We start from the raw sequence: 18,611 nt of genomic DNA, 5'->3' as shown, positions 1-18,611 counted from the left end.
CAGGTGCCTGACACTTTGACATACATGTTCACATGTGCAAACATGTTGTGTAAGTGCACACATATGGGGCATTTGAAGACCAGAAGTCAATGCTCAGTGCCTTCATTAGTCAGTCTCCACCATATCTTCTGAGATGGATTTCTGTCTGTAAGCCTGGAGTTCACCAATTGGGCTACACTGACTGACCAGTGAGCCCCAGGAATTTGCCTATCTCTGACTCCGCAGCACTGGGATTACAAGCACACACCACTACACAGAGCCTTTTATGTGGGTTCTGGGGTGTCAAACTCAGATCCTTATGTTTGAACAGCAAGAATTTTACCAATTAAGCCATCATCCCAGTCCCTGCCCATCCATATTTTTCATTCCATATGCTTGAAGAAAAAGTACCTTTCGAATGCACATACCCAGCAATTTCGAGTTGCCACAGAAAATATTCAAAACCTCTGACCTAAGGGTTAATTTTTCTTCTGTTTCAATGTAAATTGTAATAATTGCTTTTATGAGGAAAAAAAGGACTTAGATCTGCCATCTTTGGATGCTGTGACCACTATTACAGAACGAGACTGAGTGTGGAGCAGAGGGGTTTTCTCTGCCACATCCTTTACTTTGCACTAAAGGTGTTTCAAAAGCCTCCACAGGCTGTTCTCAAGGAGGAGTAGCCTCAGCATCAAGGTGAACAGAAGGAGAAAGAATCTTCAGGAAGGGCATCAGCATCCTTCACAGACTCCTGCTAATTGAGAAAGGCCTGAGCTGGGTTTGAGTCACCCACTCCCCTTAGCCTCATCATGATCCACTTCTTGCCCCCTGCCCACCTTAGCTCTGATGCCCAAAGATGCCACACACTGCAGAAACAGTTCCATAAATCATGTCTGGAAAATATTTACAAGGTGTGATTTGAGGTGAAGGGTCATAGCAGCTTGAATTTAGGAGAGAAGGCTTGATGGTTAATCACTCTTGCTGAAAAGTTATGAGTACTGGATTCTGATTCCAGTGCCAACAAAAAGTTAGGAGTCCTGCAAAGGCAGGTAACTCCAACTCCAAGGGATCTTATGTCTTCTTCAGCCACACATACACACATACAAACAAACATACACCCGCACATACACACACACACACACACACACACACACACACACACACACACACACTCACATAGACTCAAGCATGCACACATATACACATAGATAGATAGATAGATAGATAGATAGATAGATAGATAGATAGATACATACATACATACATACATACATACATACATACATACATACATACATACTTACATAGAATCTTTAAAACTGAATAAATCAGAAGCTCTTTTGGAAACCATAATAAATGTACTGATCTATAGTTTATAACCTAAGTGGAGGGGAAGGGGAACAGACCATCCTTGGCTAATGTAGTCTTTAAGCAAGCACACACCCCAAAATTCCAACAGTTTCGCTATCCCTAAAATTTCCTACATGGGTGTGTTTGCAGCTGCAACTAGTTCAGAAATGAGAATCTTTGTCTTAGAAGGAATGAATGGAGAAAGGCTGGAGAGGATAGAGGGAAAATAAAGACCAATGACCCAAGGAAAGTTGAGTATATCATCTAAAGCAGGAAGCGTCTTACACACACAGCCCTCAGCTTCCTGCCATTGATATAGGATCTAGAGTTGAAGACAAGCTGTCCCCTACAATCCCAAGAGATCCCCCAGTCCATCAAAGTGCCATAAGGCACAGGGTGTGTTCCTAGTACCTATATAAGACTTGAGATGTCTTGTATGCTCAACAAAATACATGAATCAACTGAGCTATGCTAAGGTATAGACCCTGAAGGACTACTCTACTGGGTATCCTTTACTCTACTAAAGAGAACCCAAAGCCAGGGGGTGATGAGGGTTAAGTTCTGCTCTCATTTTAAGATGGAGACATCAGACATTAAACAGTGTAGGGAAGTACAAAAGTGTTACCCCAAAGTCCAAAAGTCAGTATCCCAGGTCTCCTTCTCTACCCTACTCTGAGGATTCAGGGGCTACAGGGCAGGGAAAACATGAGCCTCTATCAACAGTGATTACAAATTCTCATAGGAAATTACCAAGTAGCTACAGAAAAAAGAATACCATTTAGGCCCTGGCTTTGATTGCCCCTGGCTTGACAGAACAAGGAAAGGGCTAAATGTCTGTAAATCAAAGCTCTGATTTCTCTATCATGGAGAACAGCCTATAGTCTTCAAACAGCTCATCTTTGAAAAGAAAATGTATTCCTCTTTATAATATTTTCATCTGTTCTTGGAGTGAAAGGGGAAAAAAAGCAGCAATTTTCACTTTAACAAAAATCCTCAGACAATGCTAGTTTTCTAAGTTAATTCTACGGCTCTCCAGAAAAATGAAGTAAATTAATGCTACAGAAATGAAATCTTGTCTCTGGGATCTTAAACATCAATAGACAGTAAATTAAACAGGGGCTACAAAGCCCACCTTATATTGGTTGCTGGCAAGTCTATCAATGGTAATGCTTATAAGACAGGGCTTTATCTTTTTAATGAAATCCTCTTGAAAAAAAGCAGAAGTCATGTTGCATCACCTCCAGGGATAATAAAATGATGTCCTGAATGGGAAAATATTCTAGACTGTTTTCTCTTGGTATTTTTTGTTGGAGCTGTTGCTGTCACTGTTGTTATTTGTGGTGGTATGGTATGGTATGGTATGGTATGGTATGGTATGGTATGGTGGTGGTAGTGGTGGTGGTGGTGGTGGTAGTGGTGGTGTTGGGTGGTGGTGTAGTGTGGTAGTAGTGGTGGTGGTATGGTAGTGGTATGTTGGTGTGGTGGTAGTGATGTAGTGTGATGGTGGTGTAGTGTGGTGGTAGTAGTGTAATGTGGTGGTAGTGGTGGTGTGGTGGAGGTGGGGGTGCAGTGGTAATGTGGTAATTGTGGTGGTGGTGTGGTTGTGGTGGTGGTGTGATGTGGTGGTGGTAGTAGTTTAGGGTTTTTTGTTTGTTTATATGGTTTGGTCTGGATTTTAGGTTTTTGTTTTGGTTTGGTTTGTTTTTTGTTTGTTTTTTGGTTTTGTTTTGTTTTTGTTTTTTGAGACAGAGCCTCTCTGTACAACCCTGGTTATCTCTGAAAACCTGGCTATGTAGACACCACACTGGTCTTGAATTCAGGAACTCACCTGTCTTGGCTTCCTGAATGCTGGGGTTAAAGATGTGCACCACCACAGCTTTCTCCTAGTGTTTTTGAAACAGAGCCACATGGAGTAGCACAAGCTGAGCCAGAACTCACTATGAAGCCCAAACTGCCATCACTTACAGTGACCCTTCTGTCTCTGCCTCCTGGGTGCACATGTCACCACATCTGGCTTCTAGCCTTTTATTTTTAAGAAGGCAAATACTGAAGAAAATGGTAATGTCTCTTCTCCAGCTGGCTACAGAGAGACCACTCCCTGAATTAGCCCAGGAATCAATCCCCTGGCACCAGGTGGGTTCACACTATCAGTTCACACCATCTACCCACTTAGCTTCTCTCTGCCAGATGTGGTGATGGTGAAGGGAGACAGGACAGAACAGAGGGATGTGATGGAGGCCCGGGCTTAGATACCCCCTCACACCCGTGCTGCGTCCCCTCAAGGCCACCTCCCCGCTTCCTTCTTCTGGGCTTTGCTTCCTCTTCTGCCTCCTCACTTTCTCTTGTTCTGTCAGTCTCTCCTTTCCTCTTCCTCTGTCTTGTTGTCTCTGTCCCTTGTCTGTGTCTCTCTGTATCTTTCTGTTTAACTGCCCCCCATTTATCCCTCTGTCTCTCTATTTCTGTCTGTCAATCTCCATGTCTCTCTGTATTTGTCTGTCTCTCTCCCTTTGTCTCAGTATCTTTCTGCCTCTCTCCTTTCCTTACCCACCATCCCTCCATCCTATTCTCCCTCACTTGCCTCTCTCCATCTCGTTACTGCTCCACAAACCTCTCAACCAATGAGTTCTGAGGCTCACACTAACTGCTTAGCTTCACCTCCTCTTATCACCTAGTGTGTTATCTTTTCCTTTCCCGGCCCTACAGGGAATGCCGGGAACGTTGCAGCCTTACCCTCCTCACATCCCATCCCATCACACATCCTGTCTCCCGCCCTGAAACAGCAGAGATGCAGTACCTAATGCTTTTTGCTTGTGTCTGGGCTTGACCTTCATGGGATCATTGATGGCACTTGATTTGCATGGTGTCTGTCACAGTGAGATGCACATGACGGCTCTTGATAAACAGTGCTTATTGGTAATGATGATGAGGACAGAGCAATGATGACCATAATAGAGACAGAAATAATACACCCGCTCTAAACAGTCCTGTCTAGTTCAGGCTAAAGCAATTGGCATAGAAACACTTCCTTTGGCATGGAAGTCCCTGTACCTCCTCCACAGCCAGACCCTGGGCATAAGATATGGATGTGAGTGCTCATACATGAGCTATTTTGGAACAGAGGCACATTTGCCACTTTGGAGCAGGAACATATGTTATGATAATGGTTCAAGACCATAAGCATCTGCAGTGTGCATTACTTGTACAAAGGCTTCACAAAGGGACAATCTGATAATGTATGTGTTCATCTGTTCTCTAGCCTGTACAAAAACAAATTTTCAACCCAGGGCTTAAATAATGTTCAAAATAGAGGGCCTTCACACACAAGTACAGATGAACCTTTCTAACTGAATGGATTACTGACACTCAGTGCTGGGGAGAGTGAGGCTCTAAGTACACAAAGGCACAGGAACTGTAGTCCACAAAACACTGTAAGGACACACTTGGTTATATAGCCTACAATACATGATACACTGCACCCAGTATCACACCATGTTGGAACTAGCTAGACCTGGGAACTTATTATTAAATTTTCAAACAGTCTTGAAAGTCAGATGTTAAATACAGTCATTATTAAAATTGAAAATATACAAACTCACAGCTAAATTATACTAAAAGTAATAAACACTCCAAATTTGCCACTTCTGAATTATCTGATGGATATGTGTGTTTTGGGAACCATTTACAGTTGCTTTCTCCACACAGGGGATTACTTTATAATGTCATGAGCTGCTGCCAAAACCAGTGTACCTCCTCCTAAGTCTGTGCTCAGTGACCTCAGACTGGCAGCTCAGAATTGGTCGAGTCATAGCATTTATACCATGGAGTGCCTTGCTAGGTTGAAAGGGAGTTTATAGTGAGTGAAAACACTAGCCCGTGATTGGCAGACACTGCCCTGTATTTGTCCTTGTTGCTGATGTGTTGTGACTTTTCTGGGGAGATGTAAAACTAACCACTCTCTCCAAAGGGAGAACTCACAGCTGAAAGTGATTTGTTCAAGCTTATTCTGAGGGGTAAAGTAGGCTTAATAGGGTTGCTATAGACTGTGGGCAGCTATGGACAGCTAAATCCCCACTCCAAGTCACCAAAGCCCCATCTACCAAATTCCTATTTTATATGGACCTAAATCTACTGCAGAATTGACAAAACCTGGATTCAGAGTGCTACTTCGTGTTTCAGTAATGGTAACTATAGACTCAAGCAACATAAGGCATAAACAAAGCCAGACTCTGGGAAAGGCATGTTTATAAGTGCTCCATCCTTGCCCTTATCAGCGACTCCGCTGCTGTCAGTAAATACCGCCTAGCCATGGGAAAGATGGTGTACCCAGACTGCTGCAAGATGGAGTTATTCTGGCCAAGATTCAGAGGGTTAGTCTTGCTATGTGATTCCTCTAGCTTCAAGAACCAACTCATTGGTTAATGGTATGAGTACTCCTGAGACTTATATTAAGAAAACATTTGAAACATCATGGGTAGATTCAAGAGGAAGAGAAAAGCCCAGGTTCTGACTCACCAACTGCACTGTGTTGAGTTATGATGACTTTCAAATAGTATAAAGGAGTGTACATGGGGTCAATGGTCAGTGAATACCTGCTAGCTAAATAAATGGCTGAAATCTCTTCCTTTGTCAGAACATTCAAGTTATAAAATATTAATATGTGCAATCCAATTAGGTATGGTGTAGAAACTAATATTGTGTTGTGTGCATGATGATAGTGTAGGTATGTGTGGTGTATTATATCTTCATGTGTATGTGCGAATGTGCATTCAATGGCATGTGCACGTGTGTGTGTGTGTGTGTGTGTGTGTGTGTGTGTGTGTGTGTGAGTGAGAGAGAGAGAGAGAGAGAGAGAGAGAGAGAGAGAGAGAATGTGAAGAGCAGAGGCTTCAAGACAGGGTCTCTCACTGAACCTAGAGCTCACCAATTCAGCTCAACTAGGTAGGCAGTGAGCCTAAGGAGCTGCCTGTCTCTGCCTCCGTGACACTAGACTTGCAGACATGTGCCCTGTAACCATGTGCCTTTGGACGTAACTGCCAGGGGTCTGAACTCGGGTCCTTTTGCTCACATTGCAAGCACTTTTGCCAGCTGAGCCATCTCCCCAGTACTTGGAAACTAATATTTTAAAAGATTGTAATCTTCCCACCAAAGCCAAGAAGTTATTTTCATTGCCCATGGATTTTAGGGAGGTGTTATATATCAGCTAAGCTTACTGATTTTTCTTTTCAAGAAAATCAGTCTTATCTCATGTGATTCCTGGATCCCAGTTTTATATATCTCTCTCTTAGTAAGTGCAGTTCTATCTGACACTATAAAAAAATGAGTCCAGATGACATTTTCTCACCTTTTATTTCTTTTGACATTTGCATGTTAAGATGAACAACAACAGCTGGGCGGTGGTGGTGCATGCCTGTAATCCCAGCACTTGGGAGGCAGAGGCAGGTGGATCTCTGTGAGTTTGAGGCCAGCCTGCTCTACAAAGCGAGTTCCAGGACAGCCTCCAAAGCTACAGAGAAACCCTTTCTTGGGTAAAAAAAAGGATAAACAAAAAAAATAAAATAAAATAAAATGATATTTCTAATTAAAGTAGGGGAAATGCATCCTCTAGACAAACTCTGATTCTCTTTGAAAAAAATCCCTGAAATATTAAAGAAAACATGACCTGGAGCCTGATGTATCTACAGAGCTAAACAATTAGCACAGCTGTATCACTTCCCACATGCAGATCAAAAATATTGCTTGGGCTTCCCTGTTTATGATCAATGGCACCTACACGACAGACAGTATTGCTAAGTATTAATAGCCATTCTTCTAGGTACTGAATTTTATGAGTAAAAATTGATTTCATTTTACAGTGTTAGTGGTATGATCACTTTACAGGAAAACAAGAAAATGATACAGAAAGCTTGAAATTTCTGCAGTGCCTTATCATGAACCAGAAAATAACACTGTACATACAAACAAAAAACCCTTTAGTTACCTATCCGCTAATGTTTGAAAGTATTCTTCCTTCTGTCCAGAGATTGGGACTTCACTAGAACTCCATCCTTCCTCTGGTCTATAAAAGGACAGTTAGTCCCCAAGGTAGACAGCAGTAGCTTTAATTGTGGCCCACCCTCATTGGAACATCAATCAATCTCCTTGAAGACCCATTTCATGATTCTTTTTCATGAGACCTTAATGCTCCTCTAGGAAACTTCCAATGAATGGATTTCTCTATTATAAAAGAGTCAGTTCATGGGGGTACTCCTACTCATTACCCTCTATTCATTGTTCTTTTCTTCGCATGTATGTACATGAAGCATCTGCACACATACACATTGACCCACATAGAAACACTCACATAGACACATACCCATAAAAAATAAAAAGAAATCAAAACAAAAAAAATTAGCTAAAACCCTGATACTATGCATCTTATATATAAAGGCTAACTCACAAATTCTAAGTAGGTAGAACTAACCCCTTATGAGTGAAAGACTTTCACAGAAAACAGAACTAAATCTCTGGCCTAAGTGTCCCTCTAATCCCGGCACTTGGAGGGCTGGGCCAAGAGGATCCCAAGATCAAAGCCAGCTTGAGTTATATAGGGAGACCCTATCCCATGGAATCAATGACTAGGATTATAGTTCATTGATAGAGCATTTACCTGATGTTCAGGCTTTGGGTTCCATCCCCAGCATTGTAATAAAAATTATTTTTTTTTAAAACCCCAGGTCAAGAGAATGACTCAATCAAGAAAGTGTCAAGGCATGTACATATGCTTTGTAACTTCAGCTTTCTAGAAGATGAGACAGGAGGAATACCTTAATTTTGGGAAAACCCTAGGCTAGCTAGGGAACTCAAGGCCAACCTGAACTACACAGTCAGGACAAATTTCTCTCACCCGCCAGGCCCATAGACGCTCAGACCCAACCAAGTAAGCACACAGAGACTTATATAACTTATAAACTGTATGGCCGTGGCAGGCTTCTTGTTATCTACTTCTTCTATCTTAAATTAACCCATTTCTATTAATCTATACTTTGCCACGTGGCTTGTGGCTTTCCGGTGTCTTTACATGTTGCTTGTCACGGCAGTGGCTGGCAGTGTCTCACCCAGCCTTCCACTTCCCATAATTCTCCTCCTCCTTGTCCTACCTACCTTATCCTTCCTGCCTGGCTACTGGCCAATCAGCACTTTATTTTACCCAATCAGAGCAACACATTTGACATACAGAACACCCCACAGCAATACAGTGAGATTCTGTGTCAAAAAAAGAGAAATACAAGAAAGAAAAAAATAGGAAAATATAGGAAATATCAGCTAATATCCTAACAGTCATACAGCACACTAGCCTACTCTACTACTATGTTCCTGTTAATCTTTCTCTTAACTTACATTTTCTCCTTCAGCTAGGATTTTGTAGTGTGTACCAGTTGGCTTACAAGCTGTTCCTCAAAACTTCAGCCATGGCTCTTTGTTAAAATAACAAGCACTTTAATGGGAGTGTATTACTGCTAGTATTTATGCCATCAGCTGCTCCACTCCCTGTTGCTGGGTGCCTGCTGTGTTTCCAGGTCATTACTACTATGAGGAGTGCTCCCCCAACCAAAAAAAAAAAAAAAAAAGCCTTTGTACAAACTCTTTGTTCTAGACCTCAGATTTCCTATATAAGATCTGTGGTGAAGGGCAAATAATGGCTTCTCAACAAAGGACAAAGGGCAAAACAGAATTACCTGGAATGTAGATGACCTCTAAAGATATGTATCATCCCAGAACCTGGGACTCCAACTCCAACTCCATTAGTAGGGAGACTAATGGAGGCATGCACCCTACCTCAGATGGCTTCTAAATGCCACTACATGTGTCCTTGTAAAAGAGAGGCAGAGAAAGTGTGGGGGACAGGCACAGGAAAACACACATGGCAGAAGGCAGAGTTTGGATTGGTCTAGACACTATGCAAGAGCATCGGCAATTGCCACCAGCAGGTGGAATAAGTGAGGATGGATCCTCACAGAGCCTTCAGGGGAAGTATGGCCAGGCAGGCTGACAACTTGATTTCAGACCTCTGATCCCCAGAATCATAAGAGATGTGCTTCTGCTGTTTGGGGCCAGGTGGATGCAGTTGTTTGCTATGGATGTCTTAGGAACACAACACAACATCATGAGAAAAGTCACTCATTTAGCTTAACTCTGGAAAATCATGAAGCCAGATAATAAACACAGTAAAGTATGTTCTGAAATTCCCAGCTCTAACAACACCCTTAAAGACTGGGTGGATCTACAGAAAATGGAGAGCTTCACCTCATCAGTGAAAATCAACCTTCAAAACCATAAAATTAAAGTTAAGTAGCATGTCACCAACCAACCAGCCTGAAGCAGATAGAGGAACAGGTGACAGTCGTATAACCATCACATCTGTGAGGGACCAGCCCCCACACTTACTTACCCCAGGAACTTTTGAAGAATGAGGGATAAGAGACTTGGGAGAATTAAGAAGCATAGAAAACATGAGATAGATCCAGGTGGGCCTGGATCCTTATCCAATCAGGCCCAGAGCTTTATGCCAAAGGGCTGTTTATAACAATGTCAAGGGTTAGAGCAAAAAACCTCCCCCTTACCAGTTAGACCCTTACAAACACCTGGTGCCCAAGTCCATGGTCCAATCAACCTTCCATGCAGTCCTGCTGTGTACAGCCATTAGGAAACCTACTGGGCTCCAACACACATCCATGTCCCTGTATACATGGCTTGTTTTCAAACTCTGAGCAGCCACTATCACAGGCAGAAGCCACAGCCTCCTTCAAGAATGGGAAAACCAGAGCAGTTTGTGTCTCTATGAAGCAGACATTGAACAGCATATGCAAATCTAAATCTTCTGGAACTAATATTCCTTTAGATATGGCTTCTAATTTTAAGTACCTGGACCTGATTATTGATCACAATGTCTCTTCAAGTAAAGGGATTTAAACTTTCTCCATTAAAAAAAAAAAAGTGAACTGTTTAAAAATATGATAGCTGCTTTCTGGAGAATCAGGCACCTGTCTGAAAGTCTGACTGTGAATAGGATGCTCACCTTCCAGGCAAAGACCTGTTGTTGCACATTCCCTCTGAGGGCTCCCTCTTCTCTGCACCTAGGCCCCTAGGGAACAGTTCCAACTTCCCTCCTTCTTGATTTATTGACAGGCTCCTCATCTGTAGCACATTATCAAGTGCACAGAACTCAAAAGAGAATGATGTGCCATTTTCTCATCTCATATTTTTTGGGTGAGCAGTACTGGAGATTCAGTCCAGGGTTTCATGCATACAAGTATTCACTGAGCTACACTCCCAGCCTTCCCCTAATCCCCTTTTTGAGACAGGGTCTCTTTTTTGTAGCCTAGGGTAACCTGGAACTTCCTATAGAGCCCAATAGACCTTGAACTCATGATCGCCCCTCATTAACCTCCCAAAAGACCAAGATTAACAATCTACCACTCTACTCATCTCAAAAACCTTTGTACACATTCTTTCACAAAGAGTTCGTGATGATTTTTATAAGAGCATTTAAGCAAGTTTTGTACAGTCTCTCATGATGAAAACAGAGTGATTAAGTGGATAGTATTTATCAAATACAAAAGCAATAACAACAAATCAAGGACAGTATGGCATTACCAATTCTATCACTATGGCAACCATTCACTACAGTGGCCAGAATGGCCAGGTTAATATCTCCAGAGACACAGGTGGCTGCTGGTCTCTGGGACTCTGCTGAAAGGTGTGGAAACTGCAGACAGCTGAGAAGCCCAGTTCTACAAAACAAAAGGAGCTATCTAGATCAATGAGTAAGAATACCATAGCTATGAAAAGAAAGCAAAAGAATGAGCAAGCATAATCTAAAACTGTCCTGGGTGTCCTCATAAATGACTGGGAAAAGGCATTATGCAGTCAGACAGTCGGATGTGGTGCATCCACATGGGAAAAGGTACAAAAAGAAAGTCAGGAGGGCAGGTAAGGCACTCAAGAGGAGCCCTTGACAGGGACATCGTGGTACCACAAGCAATAAAGCAAGCGGTGTGACTATCCTATCTTTTCTTTCTGTGAATTTATTAAATCAATTCTATAATAAAAGGAAACTTAATTATTTCCAGTCTTCTTTTGTCTTCTTCAGTTTGCTTTGCGTTTATGACAATCCTGTAAAGACTATACCCTGGTACTTTATTGGAGTATAGCCATGCAATGAGCTCCTAGTAGTCCTGTTATTGATTCAAAGGGTTATCATTCTTCTCCTTTGCCTATAAAAAGCAGTGGGAAGTGGTTAGTCAGCTGGGAATGGACTAGACAAGTGACTCTGGCTTCGGATTATTAGTTGTCTTCATAAAGGTAGAGGGAAAGTGGTGCAACACTAGGGAAATCTGTGGTGGAAACAAGTATTAATCCAAGGTGGATGGAAGATGACTTCCTGTAGTCTTTCAATGGCTTGGAAAGCAGACAGTACTAGTGGGTCACATTCTAATGGAGACAGGCAGATCTCAAACTCTAGCAGCATTGGAATCACCTGGAAGACCTGTTAAAAACACAGCTGCTGAAATCCACCCAGAAGGCTCTGGTTTGGCAGGTCTAGGATAGGGACTGAAAGTCTGTGATTTATTCAAGCACCCAGCCCTGAGTCACTCAGGTACCAATCCTAGAGGATCACTGAGTGGACTATTGCTCAAAGCAGCAGGAAGTGATTCAGGATGGCCCAAATGACCAGAGTCTGGGTTGTATTTCCTCTGACTTTTTTTACTTCAAATGTTTCATTAACTACTTAGATGCTAAAGTTTCAGCATTGAATAACATTGGAATAATGTGGCCAGAGTTTAAAAAAAAAACAAAAAACTGATGCCCAGGATTGTCCAGATTCATAACCAATCAAATAAGGGAACTCAGTTAAGGAATTACCATCAATCAGACTGGCCTAGAGGCATGTCTGTGGGACATTTTCTTGATTAATGATTGATATGAGAGTGCCCACCCTACTGTGGGCAGTACCTTTCCTGGATAGGTGCTCCTGGGTGCTATTCGAAAAGTAACTCATCCAGCCATGAGGAGCAAGCCAGTAAGCAGCATCCTCTAACTTCTCAGCTTCAGCTCCTGTCTCCAGACAGGAGTTTGGATTCCTGCCTGGAGTGCCTACCCTGGGTTCCCTCAGAGATGTAATATGAGTTGGAGTTGTAAGAGGAAGTCAAAGCTTTCTTCCCCAAGTTCCTTTTGGTCATGGTTTTTATCACAGCAATAGAAAGCCAACTAGAACAAGAACCAAGGCAGAAAATGTTCTTAAAGCTTCTAGCTGGTCCAGTATAGAGGCTAAGTTGAAGACCATGGTTCCACTGCAGTCCCTGCCACTCACTTGCAGGTTGTGACTACTTCATTCCCTCAGTGTGACCTTCACTGGCCTCAGACAGAACATGGGAAACTTTTGCAATTGATGTGGTGTTTTGTTCAGAAAACAGGCTGACAGAAGAAAGTGGAAATGTGTATCTATGGAACTATCTCATGCTGCACATTTACAAATGCAAAGAATTGTCTTTTTCCAGGACTACATCAAGACGCTATAAATAACAGGAAGAAAGAGAAAATGTCCAAAATATACATCACCAGTGGATGTTCTCTGTCTAAATTTCAAGACACACACCTGTGGGGAGAGCCTCATACACAATGAGACTTATTCTCTTCCAAGCTTGGAGGTCACAGTTCAAATTCAGCAAGGAGATGACATCCCTTGGCTGAAGGAAGGCAACCTTTTCTAAAATCTCTCCTCCACTTATCTGTGGTATTTCTGTGATTGACAAACAGACAAAAATATATTTATCTAGGGATTATCTATATTGAAAGCGAGGCATAGGATTTCTGTCTCTGTCAACATTACAGGCATATCAGCTATTTGAACAAAAGGAGAGGTATTTTTCCATTCAGTCCTGAATGCTGAGGATTCTCCAGTTCATATTCAGAGAGACATTTTGTTTTATTGATCATGATAGCTGAATTTGTTTAAACTCCTATAGCCAGCCAAAGAGGAGGTTGATTTTTCTTTTTATTGTAAAGGTTATTAGGGGGGATCAGATATAGAAGTTATTTGCCTTTAGACAATCCAGTGGAATCAGAACACTCAAATATGTTCCACAAATTTTGTTCAAAGCCAATACTTGGATAGTCTCAAGAATTATCATATCCCTTCGTGGAAATTCTCATTTTATTGTCTGAGGCTTAGCTTATTGAAGAAAATGCCTTGTTATCAAGGGAGATTTATGTATTATTCTGCTTTTAACTGATAAGAAATTTCTAAATTTTACCAACAATCTGAGGTTGTAAGGTCCACTTGTGCTGTCTAGAACCCAAAGCCCTTTGCTTTAGATTGTTACCTCTTGGCGGGCTTTCTGAGCATCCTTTGTCACAAACCTTCCCCTGGCATATTTGCCCACCATCTCCAAATCCAAAATATGTCTAAAATACTACATAGTAGTAGTTCTGTTTTATTCCTCCTCAGTGTTTGTTTGTTTGTTTGTTTGTTTGTTTGTTGTTTAGGTGCTGTTTTGTATCAAGCAGAGGCTTGCCTAGGCTGGCCTCCAACTCACAATTCTCCTGCCTCCATTTCTCAAGTACTGGAACTAAACTATAAGAGTGTACAACCGTTCTTGGCATTCACCTTTAAAGAAAGTATTTTACTACATATTTCTTATTTAATTGGTTTGGCAGGGGAAGGGGGGGGCGTCCAGCACATGCCATATTGATGTCAGAGGACAACTTTTCTTCCAAACATTGAGTTCCAGGGATTAAACTTGGGTCCCCAGGCTTGGCAGCATTCACCTTTACCCACTATTCCATCTTCTTATATTTCTTAGCTTCTCAATTCTTTATCTTATTTTTTGTTTGTTTGTTTTGATTTTAGCTTTTTTGTTTTTTCTGTCTTATATTTGAGAGAGAGAATATGAGGTTGAGTGGATATGGAAATGGAGAGGATCTGGGAGGAGTTAGGAGAGGAAAAAAAACATGATCAAAATATATTGTGTGAAAAAATAATAATGCAAATAAATAATAAAATGTTAAAAGAAAAGGGAATGAGCTTAATTCATCAAACACAAATCAAAACCACCAACACTCTTCCTTCCAGGAAGAGTCAGGTATCACAGGGCTCCTCCCCTGAGCTTTGTAGCCAATCTGTAACTCATCAGTGGAAAGTGAGGGCCTTAGAAGAGCCACGGTGGATGTGTCATATTGTAGTAAAATTCAGAATAAAGCAGAAACGTTACAGCCAAAAGACATCAGGAATGAGGACATGTGCTTCTTCCAGACATGCCCTTTGTCTCAACCCATTCTGATATTTACACTGGGATACAGTACACAAAGACAGCCCTTTCTTTGCTGAGAAGACCAGTGTGACTTCTAGAAAATGACCACAGTATTTTTAAATGAAGTTATGCAAATCTGATAGTCTAAAGTAAATGTTTCATAAAACCAATGACTGTTTAAATCGTAGAACTAAATTGTTTGTATATAAATATTACCTTTTATATTCCATTTGAGTTTTATGTAGATGAACACATTACTTTAATGACCTGCATTTACGGAGGGAGACTGGGAGAGTGGTTCCCTGAAATCCTTGCCAGCCAGATGGCTGCCTTTTCTTGCATGAGATTAAAAGATGTTTCTCAGTCACCATGATGCTTCTGAGGCAGATTAATATCGCCTGCTAAATTGCTTGTGTTTTCAGAATAAAATTTAAAGAGAACTTTTTAAAGCAATTGGTGTCACCAGTTCTTGGAGCAGATTGCTCTCCAGGTAGAGACACATTCGGTAATTAATGGAAAGAATTCTGTGTTAATTGACTGCTTCGGGAAGAGAGATATAATGACTCCTTATTAATCATCAAAAGAGATGTACAGCATGGAGGTCCCACAATAATTGCTCCAACAGTGGAAAAAATGTTAATTAAATGAAAAAGAACAATGATGTAAGAAATTAGCTACATGATGCCTGCCTCCAATAAGTGGTTGCATTTTAAACACATTAGAGTGGAAGCCACAAAGCATTGCTTTAAGTGGTAGATACACAGGACTTTCTACCCTGAATTTAGGTCGGGGGATGAAAAAAAAATGTTTTTCACAGTACTTCTGTCGCCTCTGCTTGAAGAAGTAAGAACATTCACGCAGAGCTATATTTATTTCAAAGAAAGGGTCATTGTCAATCATCTCTGATCTAGGCTTTTTAAAATAAAAAAAAAATGAAAGAAAAACAACTATCCCCAGACCAAAACAAGGTCACTTATTAATGCCCTTTAATTTCGGCACAGTAGGTCATTCTGACTGCTAAAGACAAAGGGAATGGAAGACAATGCTTCTCCCCAAACGGAAATCAGCAAATTCAGTTTCTGAACCTTTCCCAGATAGGATATAAGAAAAAAAAACTTCAGATTCACTTTGGGAACCAAGCATCTTCTTTTAAACAATCTAATGTTAAGTCTCTGAGAGAACAGCACTTCCTGTCTCTCTAACAGCTCATAGAAAAGGAGGTTGAGTTTAATGAACATGGTGCTTAGATCCAGCAGAATCTTCAGTGGCCACCCTGATGACTTGCCTCTGACAAGTTCCCAGGCCATCCTTCCTCAGGCTGGCCACAGAAAGGAGCAGGCAGCTGAAGGACAGAATGACACCAACATCACTCACAGGTCCAGCTCCCTAAATGGACCAGGAGCTGCCAGCGCTGCATCCCGAGCAGATGCAGCAATCCCACTGACTTCACCCTTGCTTTTCCTTCTAGCTGGAACGTGCTGGGACTACAAGGTGCTCTCCTCTGTCACTTCATCGAGCCTGTGTACCTCCACAGCATCATTGTGGGAAGCTTGCACCACACGGGCCACCTTGCACGGGTCATGAGCCACAGGATGGAGGGCATCGGCCAGCTGCCTGCCTCATACCGGCAAAACAGGCCTCTCCTTAGTGGTAAGAGAACAGTCTCAAGAGAGAGACCTGCAACCTCCTCCTTGTCTATACAGGCTGCTGAACACAGGTCCCATGGCTGCAACTCTTGTCTGATTGCATTCATTTTGGCAATGGTGATTTTAGACTTATTGAGTAAAATGAAAACAATGAAGAAACTTAATATGAACCTGTGTGTGTGTGTGTGTGTGTGTGTGTGTGTGTGTGTGTGTGTGTGTGTCACAGCATATCTGACTTCATGTGGGACCTAGCACAGCACTTGTCTGTGTCTTGTTTTCACTGTTTTGTTAAAGTAGCTCACAAAGACCCTACTAACATAATGAGGTCTAAGAGGCCCCAGCACGCACCTTAGGTGCCCCTGGTGTGTGGGAACCTGAGTTCGGATCCCCAGAACTCATGTAAAAACACTGAATGTGGTAATGTACATCTATAATTCCAGCACTCTTTTGGGATGATGGGAGCTGGAGACAACAGAATCCCCAGATGCTCACTGGTCAATTAGCCTGATGTATATATATGCAGTGGCAGACAAGAGACCTTGTCTCAAACAAGGGGAAAAGCAAGGACTGACACTCAAGGCTGTCCTCTGAAATGTCACTGGCCATACTTGTACTGTAACACACACACACACACACACACACACACACACACACACACACACACACCAAAAAATAAATATAAAATGAAAGGGCAGTCAGCCCCCAGGTCACCTGGAGTGTGTCTGCAGAACCTAGGACACCCTCTGTTGCAGGGCCTGGCAGGAAGTAATTCTGGGAGGCAAGCCCTAAGCAAACTACACTTGCTACTTCCCATAGAGCCTAAGTGCTGTTAGGGAGCCAGACGTGCCACCCCACCTAGCAACAACTGGCTACAGGTCACATAGCCATGGAAACACTGGAAGGTGTGAAATTTTATGTACCATAGGAAGGAGCCAGTGAGAAGTCTCCAAAGCTTTGGAAAGGTGATGTTTATCCATTGGGACCACTGGACTTCTGTATTAATTGTAAACTTCCAGGCTTGTGGGAGACAACCAGAGCAGAAGGAAGAAGCATGTGGGTTTTAATCCCGTCCTGTTAGCCTTGTGGTGAGAACCTAGTGGAAAACTCTAGGTCTTTAAGTGGGTTCCCCTTGTGCATCAGGAGAGCTCTCTTGAGGAACCACTTGTGGCAAAATCAGGAAGATATACTGCGGAACAGTGGAACTCCCTGTGCAAGAGCAGGCCTGGGCTCAGCTCCAGGAGCGGAGGCAAGCGTTCACCAGCTTGGCTGCTCTGCTTTTAGCTTGTGCTGTGGTGTGAATGGGAATGCCTTCCACAGGCTCACAGGCTTTAATACTTAGTCCCAGCTGGTGGCACTGTTTGGAAAGGCTGTGAAACTTTTAGGAGGTGGAGCCTTACTAGAGGAAGTAGGTCACTGGGTACAGGCCTCACTTCCTGTCTGCTCTGCCTCCTGACTTAGTTGTGCAATAGAATGAGCCTCCTTAGGCTCCTCCATGATGGACCGTATCTCCTCAAACCATAAGCCAATGTAAGCTCTTCTTTCCTTTAAATTGCTTCTGTCGAGTAATTTGGTCAAAGCAATGAGAGAAGTAATATAGCCCGAGTCTCAGAAAAGAAAAAAACAGTAAGACAAAGCAGTTGGTGTGTGTGTGTGTGTGTGTGTCTGTGTCTGTGTCCGTGTGTATGTATGTATGTATGTGTGTCTGTGTGTATGTATGTGTGTCTGTCTGTGTGTCTATCTGTGTCTGTGTATGTGTGTATATCTGTGTGCATACTCTGTGAATGTCTGCATGTCTATATGTTGCAGTTGAGCCTAAGATGTATTCCCAGAGTTTTTAAATTGTTCCACATTATAAGATCAGGTATGCAAAGGGGCCTCATGGGAGCTGTGGTGGGAATGAAATGAAATAATTCATGCAAAGCTGAGAAAATTCTTAAAAGAAGATGCTGCCATCACAGAAATGAATCCTTTTATTCATTTATTCTACAATGTTGATCACTTACAGGTTATGCAAAATAAGAGCACAGACATAAAAAGAGCACACCCACAGAGAAGGTGGAAAGGAGTTCCCCTCCATGTCTCACAACTCACATATTAAACCCCAGGCAATGTAGATGCTCTCGGAGCTCCTGGGGTCCCTAACTGAGATTTCTTTCTTTTAGCGGTGAGGAGAGTCCATGACACTAGGACAGTGGGCTCAACCCTAGCTCCTGAAGCTGAGTGTTGTGACACATGCCTGTAATTCGAGTATTCAAGAAGCTGAGGGAGGGTCATGGGTTCAAGGACAGCCTTGATACATAGTGAATTACAAACTAGCCGGAGATACACAGAGAGACTAGTGTCATTC

At 42.3% G+C, this 18,611-nt stretch overlaps 1 protein-coding gene across 1 annotated transcript in view; it reads left to right on the top strand.

The window, feature by feature from the left end:
- Adarb2 (adenosine deaminase RNA specific B2 (inactive)) overlaps nucleotides 1-18,611 on the top strand; it is a 208,440-nt gene that overhangs the window by 168,418 nt on the left and 21,411 nt on the right. Inside the window, exon 8 of the mRNA XM_036188873.1 lies at nucleotides 16,087-16,268. Coding sequence (XP_036044766.1) covers nucleotides 16,087-16,268 — 182 coding nt within the window. The remainder of the gene's footprint in view (nucleotides 1-16,086; nucleotides 16,269-18,611) is intronic.

Source organism: Onychomys torridus, chromosome 5 (genome assembly GCF_903995425.1).
Source record: "Onychomys torridus chromosome 5, mOncTor1.1, whole genome shotgun sequence".
Lineage (NCBI taxonomy): Eukaryota > Metazoa > Chordata > Mammalia > Rodentia > Cricetidae > Onychomys > Onychomys torridus.
The sequence above is the reverse complement of the archived record's forward strand: the minus strand, read 5'-3'. Positions and strand labels throughout refer to the sequence as shown.